At 30.6% G+C, this 10515-nt stretch overlaps 1 protein-coding gene across 1 annotated transcript; it reads right to left on the reverse strand.

Moving 5' to 3' along the window:
- Positions 1 to 3097: 3097 nt before the first annotated feature.
- On the reverse strand, positions 3098 to 9590 carry LOC127092791 (phosphate transporter PHO1). The gene is made up of 14 exons (XM_051031690.1): positions 9157 to 9590; positions 7910 to 8222; positions 6233 to 6578; positions 5926 to 5974; positions 5746 to 5817; positions 5505 to 5634; positions 5232 to 5352; positions 4899 to 5148; positions 4688 to 4792; positions 4524 to 4568; positions 4262 to 4414; positions 3884 to 4162; positions 3650 to 3786; positions 3098 to 3568 (listed from the first exon to the last, which is right to left on the reverse strand). Exons 1-14 carry the CDS (start codon positions 9388 to 9390, stop codon positions 3481 to 3483), a joined length of 2322 nt encoding a protein of 773 aa, XP_050887647.1. The 5' UTR covers positions 9391 to 9590; the 3' UTR covers positions 3098 to 3480.
- Positions 9591 to 10515: the final 925 nt, after the last annotated feature.

Below are 10515 nucleotides of genomic sequence, written 5' to 3' on the forward strand. Positions count from 1 at the left end.
CCACCTTCGCTGGATGCTCGCCTAGCGAGCTTGTTGATATTTGCTACTGGAGCTCTTCGCTTGGATCTCGCTGGGTGCTCGCCTAGCGAGCTGTTCGCCACAGCCCTCGCCTAGCGAGCAAGCTGATGAATGCATCCCTTTTTTGGTCCTTTTGCCAACTTTCTTGTGGCTTCATTTTCTATTATTTCATGCCTAATTCCTGCACAATAACACACAAATCAAAGGTACCAATGTCGTTTATCATTGTATTGCAATTCATCTAAAACAAATGTGGTTTCGAACACTTTAGCAAGGAAATAAAGTGAAAGATGCCCATATTTGATAGCTCAAATAAGCACTTTTGGGTATCTAACAACGATCTCCCTTCTGTCTGGGTCTTTTGAAGTTGTTATTCCTTTTTCTTTAGAGTTGTTTGACTCTTCTGGATAAAAGAGATAACTCTTCTTCATCATCAGAATCATCCTTTTCAAAATCGACGTCTTCTTCTTCAGCTTGAAAAACTTCGTTCCTTTCTGGCTTTCGTATTTCTGATCTGGACTTCAGAGCCACTGATTTTCTTTTCTTTTGAGGTCCATCTTCCTCTAGCTCTATCTCATGACTCCTGACGGAGCTGATGAGTTCTTCCAGGCTTATATTGTTCAGATCCTTGGATAAATTTAAGGCAGTAACCATAGATCTCCATTTCTTTGGCAGACTTCTGATAATCTTTTTGACATGATCTGCAGTTGTGTATCCTTTGTCCAGAACCTTGAGTCCTGTAGCTAAACTTTGGAATCTAGAAAACATTACCTCTACAACTTCATCATCCTCCATTCTGAAGGCTTCATATTTTTGGACTAAGGCCAGAGTCTTAGTCTATTTGACTTGATTATTGCCTTCATGAGTCATCTTTAGGGAATCAAATATTTCTTTAGCTGTTTTCCTGTTGGTGATCTTTTCATATTCATTGTAGGATATTGCATTCAACATTATCGTTCTGGCTTTGTGATGATTCTTGAAGTCACGCTTCTAATCATCGCTCATTTTGTTTCTTTCAATGACAATACCAGAAGCAGATACAGGTGGTTCATAACCATTTGTAACAATGTCCCATAAGTCAGCGTCATAGCCTAGGAAGAAGCTTTCGATTCCGTCCTTCCAATAATCAAATTTCTCTCAATCGAATACTGGAGGTTTAGCATTGTAGCTATCTCTTTCATTGGTGTTGGCCATGATGTTTTTCTCATGCTGGATCTCTCTACACTGTTAAGTGTTTGATTTGAAAATCAATAACAGAGCCGAAGCTCTGATACCAATTGAAGGTAGAGAAAAAAAGAAAGGGGGATTTGAATTATTTTTACGGACAATAAAAACTTATGGAAATGCTACACACATAAAACTGATAACAAACAACACATAAGTTCATCCTGGTTCGCTTGAAAACAAAAGTTACTCCAGTCCACCCGACCAAGGTGATTTCGCCTTCAATAAGGACTTAATCCAATAATCTAGAAAGATTACAACAAATGTCTAAGAGTACAATGATCTCTTATCCCTCTCAAGTCTGCAGACTTCACACGTCACTTGAGAAAATTTACAACAACTATTTTAGAATTACAAGAAAGTGTTTAGTGCTTCTAGATAAGCAATATGAACACAGTAAGAACAATGATCAAAAATCACACTTAGTGCAACAACTCGTGTGCTAACGTAAAATAAGAATTTAGTGTATGACTAGATTTTGATGTGCAGAATTCTTGTAAGATGGCTTCGTGTTTTGTATGATGATAGTTTGGCCTTTTTATAGTGTTTGGAGATTATACCGTTGAATGGAGCATTGATGCTGATATCTTGCCAATAATGCGACTTAATGACATTAATTTAATTGTCCTTTCCAAAGCAGTTTAGGAGAGTATTCAATATTATCCATATAGAGATTCATACCATATTTGGAATATTTCGTTGTTAAGTTCTTGATTCTGATCTGTTGGGCGTGATTCAAAGTGTGCAAAATTCAGATTCTTTTCTTAGATCTTGTATTCTTCAGATAATTGTCTGTTGTGTCTTCTTCAGAAGTTCTTGATTGATCTCTAATTAGACATTCTTCTGATGTAAGGATCATCAGAGTTTTCATATGTGGGATCCTTAAGATGCAGAGTTTTAGAGTCTTTAGATGACAGATACTATGGACATCGTTGCCTTCAGTGTCAGAGTGAATACCTTTAACTCTAACTCAACTGTTCTAGACTTTTGTGATGTCAGATGGTGTTTCATCCAATTCATTTTTCGTTAGAGTCCTACACACTTAGAGAATTTTATTAGGGTAGCAAAGTATTTCACTCTTTGTTATCATCAAAACTTAGAGATCAATTGTAGAACCCAAATCTTGTTCTAACAGTTTCTTATTCACCACACTAGCGCCGTTGACACTCTTCAACGAAACATTTCTTATTCGCCACACTGGCACCGTTGACACTCTTCAACGAAACATTTCTTATTCACCATACTGGTGCTGTTTGACTTTCGATACTAGTAAGTCGGTTCATTTCTCGAACCAAAGGCTCATGATGGGAGCATTGAACATTGTGAGACTTCTTCTTTTAGAGCAACACCTTTGTGAGACGTGCAACACATATTCACCCAAAACTTTAAGGTAATAGGTGGGTGAATTCTCTCACTCATAAATGCTCAAGTCTCCATATTTCCAACCAATATGAGACTATTACCCCTACTACTCACACTTAATATATTCTCAACAACTTCTTCTTCGATACACACAGTTGGCCTTCCTACATCAGTGAGCTTTATAACTAAGATCATATTGAAATAGTATCATCAATGAAATCAAACTTGTTTTTTCCACCAATAGCGTGAGGTAGGGATCATGCACAAGGATGATAATGGAACCAATGAGGATTAGATTAACGATAACATAGAAGGACTTTCACTAACATGAACATAGTAGGAACTTGAATTGTCCTGAAGTGAGTTATTAACACGATGAGGGTTTGTATTGGTGCAAACCATGAATCCGTAAAATACATTCAGAGTTCAAGGCTCATGAGATTATGTTCAGAGAATTGAAAAGCTGATTCATACTACAGAATAGATGAACAAATCCAAGACCAAAAGTTGTATACAAAAGTCATAATATATAGAACAATGCCATTTGTAATGCATCTTATACATCACAATTGGTTACACTTCAATTGGTATCCGATTAATGTAAAGAGGTCTTACACTTCCAAAACATTATTCTCTTTCAGATATTGACATCCATTTTCACCTCAACATGTCTACAACACTATGTACATGTATCAGAGAATAATTTGGCTCCCGCATTACGCGTTAGAATTTCAACGACCGTTCGATCACGATTTAAATTATAAAATTAAACTTAAAACCTACTAATCAAGACTAGACAGTCACATATGTCACGAATGCGTAATGCATGTGTTTGATTACTGCAGAAAATCCAATTTCATAAGAGAAGCTCCTCTGCTAATCTGAATCTGCATCACGAAAAGGTAACGGAACCGTCTTCACTGCTCTGTAATGACCAACGTTGTTTAGATGCTCATGCTCCAACCTGATGAAAAAAAGGTTAAAATCATAAAAAGTTCTATGACTCTTATCAACATGATGTTCTAAATTGTTTGAGAAATAGTACCTGTAGAAATTCCAATGTCCTCTTCTAATAACCTCCAATGAAGCCAACAGAAAATCCAACAACCTTGTCTGAATAGGCCCCACTTTGAAATGCATGACAGTTTCTGTCCAAGTCACTCTTAACACAACATTTAATGCCTGCATTTTGATATATCTTAATGTTTAATCAAAAGAAACAACTATATGCTAAAAATAATTTAAACATTGAAATTATAAAGAGGTAAATGGAAATTACCATAGACATGTAGTATATGCTTTTATTCTTCAAAACTAAATCATCTCTTAGCCATGCATTTCTTGAGTTAGGATTAAGAAATCCCCAATCTTTGACAAAATCCCAATACAATTGATACATTGTAGCCATCACAGATGTGATTATAACAATAAAAAACATTACATTGTTGTCTTGTCTTCCATATGTTACTCTAGCTCCTGCTGCAACCATTGCAGAGACATACTTCCCCATGTTCGCCAAATGCGCAACGTCACTGTCATCATACCATCTTCTCACACACTAGTAATCACATTCAAATAGAAAAATTTAATTAGTAGTGTTAATAGAGAGTTTAGTAATATAGATTAGTACTGAACGTTACGGGCGTTATTAATATACCTGAAGAGCACGCCAAAAATATGGCAAAAATGAGATAAGGTAGGTTATTTCCATGTATAATCGTCCAGAACTACAAGTTTCAGGGTGATGAGTTTTGAAAACTCGCGATAAAATGTGACAACTCGTTGTCTCCAAATGTCTTAGCAATGGTATCTGTATACCGTTAACATTCAAAAAAATGTTACAAAGATGCGTAAAAATGGTATCGGTATAAACAAAGGAAAATAATATGATAAATTTGTTGAAGGATATAAGATTTTACCTGACTAGTAAGTTGATCAGCCATAAAAAAATCCACCAGAAGAACCTATAGGAATAGTAAATTGAATCAAACGATTAAAATTTTAATTTTGTAGACATAAAGTATGTTATATCTTCGTCAATTTATCTAATTGGTCGAAGAAAGATTGTTCAAAGGAAATATACCTTATAAAACGGAGAGCAGATAATGTTACGAATAACGCGAATGAAGCAGAAACGAGTTGGGCGGTAGAAAATATCCAACGGACAAATGAGCAGAGCTATGAAAAACTGAAAAAATAACCCGTAATTCATAAGTGTCAGCTTCGTGATAAAAGTTTGATATTGTTATTTGTAGCATAAATCGACAAAGTTCAAATTTCATCGAAAGACTAACCAGAAGTAGAATTCCCGGAATCGCATCAACATTGCCGGGAAAAAACCCTGCAGCCCTTAGAAGAAGATGCAAGACCATTGCCCCAACCACAGCAGTCATGAAGACAGTACAAATCAGAAAAGCATCTCTATGCTTTAGCGCCGTGCTCGGCGAGAATTCAAATATGAAATTATGGTTGATTCTCGTCGCCTTCCACATGTATAAGTTGCATCCATACATAAACAAATGTAGACTAAACAATGCAAATACACTGCATAGATAAAAAATTGTAACCATTAAATTAAGAACTTTATATAAAATAAAATAAAATGTAGGTACTATGAGATGTTGCACCTGAAAACAGGATAAACTGCTTCCATATAAGCTTGTTCTGTGTTAGGTGAGAATATTCCACACAAGTGTGCCAAGATTGCATAGACACAAAACAATGATACAAAACAACCAGTACATAATCCTGTAGATTAAATAAAATTGTTAAATCAATTTAAGTTTTAAGATGAATATATTAATTTTTTATTTATAAATATGTTTAAATTAATATATAAATATAAATAAATAAAAAATTGAACCCTTAACCAATAGAGTAGCACAAGTTGAAGTTATTACCGACAAAGAAGGTGACCATATGAGAGCCTTTCTGCACTTGAGGTTTTAAAAACTTCATTGCTTTTTTTCTATCATTGCTTGTAAAGTGCTTTGTGAAAATGGATTCCACTTCATCCATTAGTCTAACAACCTTTAATAGTAATAATAATAATAAAAATATTATATTAATATACAATTAATTAACCATCAATTATTATATTTATAAGTTATAACATAATGTTAATATATAAAATGAAAATACCTTATCCGAGCTTATGAAATGTGATCTTTTCACTGTTTTTAAGTAACTTGCAGAAGCTGTTTGGCATGCTACCTGATCATTAGAGATATAAATTTATTACAAACTTTTTTTATGTACTTTTACATATTCTTTTTTGTACATAGAACATGTGTAGATAGATAGATATATTTGAAGTGATACCTTGTCAAACTTTTTGAGTATCTTTGAAAATGCAACTATATTAAGTGAGCTGCAAAAATGAGAGAATGTGGTAAGTTGTTATGTTAATTTGGGTAAAGTCTATAACCAATTCAATGAAGTATACATAAAAAAATATGTTACTTAAAGAAATAATTTTTTTTAGATAAATGCGTTGTTGAACTAAGAAATCGTTAAAAGGAGTTATATTTGCATCATCGCAAATATTTATATACACTCAGTTGATGACAGTAGAGAATTCGAATTCATGACATTCCATTTAATTATGTGTAGTGAAATAAAAATTTACCTGTAAGTTTTGAGAAGACCGAGACCTTTATAAAGCTCAACAAAAGCACTTCTAATCATCTTCTCAGCATATTGAATTTTTCTCTTATTAATAAACTCACCACCATACCCTTCTTTTACAGAACTATTCACTAAATCTTCCCACAAAATGGAAGTAACAGCCGTGATAGCCTTTGTTGGCGTGGTGGCCGGAATATCGATTCTCATAGTCGTTTTAGGTTTTCCTTTTTTCGTCTTAACTCTCGTAGCCGAGTTCACAAAATTCACACCATTTTTCGCTAATGTCGATATCACTTCATCCATTTGTGAATTTTCCGAATTTGTTTCATCTGATTCTCCACAACTTTCTGTAAAAAAAAAAAAAGTTTTATATGTTGATCATGTATATATAGAAAAAAACATTAATCATAACACATGAAGAAATTTATATTTTTTCTTTTTATAGATTTAATCATAAGTGTGATGTTGACATTGATGTCACTAGCTTAGAAATACAATTTTCATGGAGTCATATAAAGAAATTCAATTTCTATACGTTGCATTGAATCAACAAGCACTTGGAGAAAGGTGAGATATGAATCGACATCAAATATTTCTTGATAGCATATGTTATACCAAAGATTTATTTTTGGATAGTGACAAAGGAATCAGAGAAAAAGATAAAGAATTTAATTATTGTAAGAATGTTTTAACTTATGTGTATTTAATAATACTGCCACACAATTTTAATGAGTACAATAATATATTATTCTTTTTTGTCTCTAACCATTCCGTTGGTTAATGATTGATTCTCTCAAGCATCAAACTTATACTTTAATTGAAATTTATTAAATAAAACATCAATTAAGCTATTTGTCAAATTCACTTATTTAATTCAGCATAATAAATTAACGGTTTAACTATGATAAAATAAAAAATATTTATTTAATTATCAAAATATTTTACATATTTTTATTTAACTATAATTTAATTATATGGTAATTCGCCTTATACTTCGACAATTATACTTAATCTAAAAATATTTGGTGGTTGAATTCCATCAAATATAATCTAACTTAATATTCAAACTAATTAATAGTTCTTGATTTAGGTTTAGTGTATAATTCATATACTTTTAAACCTTAAATCGATCAAAACCAATTCAATCCTATTGAGTTTGAAGTCATGTCTCATAATAACTTTTAAATTCTAATACAAAATTATTTCAGTTAAAATATTTGATGTACAATTGTTATGAAGTTGTAAAATTCTAGCAATTAATTTGTGTTTTTTGTTGTTGATAGAAAATATTTAATTTGTGAAAACACATTATTTAATAATTTTTTTCCACAGTTCCAACTAAGTCTTAAAAACAAATACATATTATACATAACAAAATTTAAAAGATAAGAGATATTTCAATTTAAATAACACAACTAATTTTTTAAAAATCAAAATTGGATTTTAAATAAAAATTATGCCAAACTATTCATAAAATAAAATAAAACAAAAATAATATGACACAAGCCATCGATATTTATCTTAAAATTATAAAATAATTTTAAATATAAAATTAATTCAAATTAAAACTAATATTTCATTAAAATAAATTGAAATATTAACTCAAATAAAATAACCTAAAAAAATATACACACATAAATGTAACACGAAAACAATCATGTTCATCTAGAAAACTAACCTGAATAACGTGAGCTTTGATCCGGAGACCGGGAAAAAATCTCGCCGTTGGAACTCCTCGTTGGAACATGATTTTTCCGGCGCCGATCGGCTATAAGTTGCTTAAGATCAAGCAAAATTTGAAGCTGTTTGGTTAACATATCATCTCTCTCAAGAAACTCACTCTCTTGTTTCCTATAGAATTGATTCACCTTGTTAAGCTCTTCATCTAGCCTAGCAAAAAACACATGCATTTCATCCTCTTCAGAAAACAATTGTGCAAGTTCTGTTTCATACACTTCTTCTTCACTATCTTCCATTATTTTCCTCCTCACCTACACAAATTAAATTCAATATTAAAAACATATAGGATTATCATGTTTTCTTATTTAATAATTTTTTTTATAAGCAAAATTTATTAACGAAAGTATATATTATGATGAATTCATATGTATGTACTTTCATTTTACTTGTTTTTTTTTTGTTATGGTACACAATTATTTTGTGGTATGGTATGGTATGATATGTGTGAAATAGTTTTTTTTTATAAGTTTCAATAATGCTAAACTCGTTTTCATTAATTGCTTTCGTGAGAGAATGAGAAACTCCCAAAAATGAAAAGTTGAAAAAAAGAAGCCACTAAAACTAACTTTTACTTGCTTAATGCTCTTCTGGCTCTCACTTCTTTTTGACTCTTATTTTATTCACTAGACCAAAAGGAGGTAGTTTTTTCTCATACCTCAAAAAAGAATATATTTTTTAACCATAGAAAAAAAATAAGATACTAACTAGATAAAATATTTAATAGATTTTAAAATAATTGATTTTTTTTTTGATAAATTAACACAATTATAATTGCATTAATCATGTGTTTTTCTCGCATCACATTTTCTCACATTCCAAAATGTGTTTTCACATGGTGGCAAAGCAAAATATCAGTTATATAAACAATACTTTCAAATAAAGACTTGGTGAAAAATAGATAACTTTGCGTAAAAACAATTACCAAAAACCATATATTATCTTGACAAAAAGAAACTGAAAATTTATACTATTATTTAGTAAATAAAAGCTATCTATTATCTATGAGAGAAAAGATGGAAGAAAAGTGTTGGGAACCATTTTCATTTCATTCTTTATTATTATTATTTTTTTTTGTTGCAATAAGGTTAATTATAAAACACACTCACTATACAAAACATGACCAAAAAAAAAACATAAACGCATGCAAAGGTTTCAAGAGATGTTCCTAAATAAAACTGCTCATACCTGAATGATATTTTGATTGTTGTTGTTATCTGAAGAGGAAAACAATTTATCGGCGACGAACCGAACCGAATCGAAAATGGAATAACCGAAGTCTTTTTGAGGAGTTTGTTCTTGTTTAGGAACTCTTGAGAGCTTGATCTTCTTGATTTGTTTCTTGAGCAACTTGTAGTTCACAAATGCGTCTTTCCATTCTGGTATTAGTTGAGCTTCGAGTTCTTTTGAGAACTTCACCATGTTGGTGAGGAAGGGGGTGTGGATAGGAGAAAGAAAAGAAGAAGAAGAAGAGATTGTGTGTGAAGTGGGGGGTGTGCAAGGTTGTGAGATTGGTGTGAAGGGGTTTTATAAGAAAATGAGTCGTATAGACAACATTTACAGGTGCTTGCTTTTCATATTGTATGCTTTTAATCACTGTATACTTTTGAGAAGCATGCAATAAATGAACCATTTTAAATTGAGTTTTGTTTTTTAAACATATAAATCAAAATGTGACACCAAATATTTTATTTTTTATTTTTTTAACACATATACAAATTTATATTGGTTAGTAAATTATAACTCAATTCACATGTTGCACACCAACACCACCAGAGTTTGAATGTGTGTGAATTTCTAATAGTTATAATTACTTTGTTTATATATAGACAAAAAAGTATATATTGATAAATACATTTAATTGAAGTTTATTTAAAAGAAAAAAAACATTATATTTGATGTAAAAAAAACTTTTTTTTTGAAATTTTAGATTAAAAAACGAGTAACTTATCTCCTCTAATAAATTTGAAACATAAGTTAACAATCTAAAACAATTGTCACGAGGATTATGAATGATATTCTCTCTCTATATATATATTGTGAATGATATATATATATATATATATATATATATATATATATATATATATATATATATATATATATATTATATATATATATATATCTATATATATATATATATATATATATATATATAATATATATATTATATATATATATATATATTATATATATATCTATATATATTATATATATATAATATATATATATATATATATATATATATATATCTATATATATATTATATATATATATATATCTATATATATATATATATATATATATATATATATATATATGAAAATATTATTATTGAGAATAACAAGTGTGAGTAGTGTGGAGAAGTTCTACATTGATTAGAAATGTGGGAATTTGATTATTTATAAGTGGAAGAATCCACACATCTATCACCTTAAGATTTTAGGTGAGTATATGATGTGTTTCTCAGAAAGGTGTATTGCTCAAAAAAGGAAGAGCCCAAAAATAAAAAATGTTCTCGTGTTGACCCCTGAATAACCCCAACAA

The sequence above is a fragment of the Lathyrus oleraceus genome, chromosome 6, assembly GCF_024323335.1.
Source record: "Lathyrus oleraceus cultivar Zhongwan6 chromosome 6, CAAS_Psat_ZW6_1.0, whole genome shotgun sequence".
Lineage (NCBI taxonomy): Eukaryota > Viridiplantae > Streptophyta > Magnoliopsida > Fabales > Fabaceae > Lathyrus > Lathyrus oleraceus.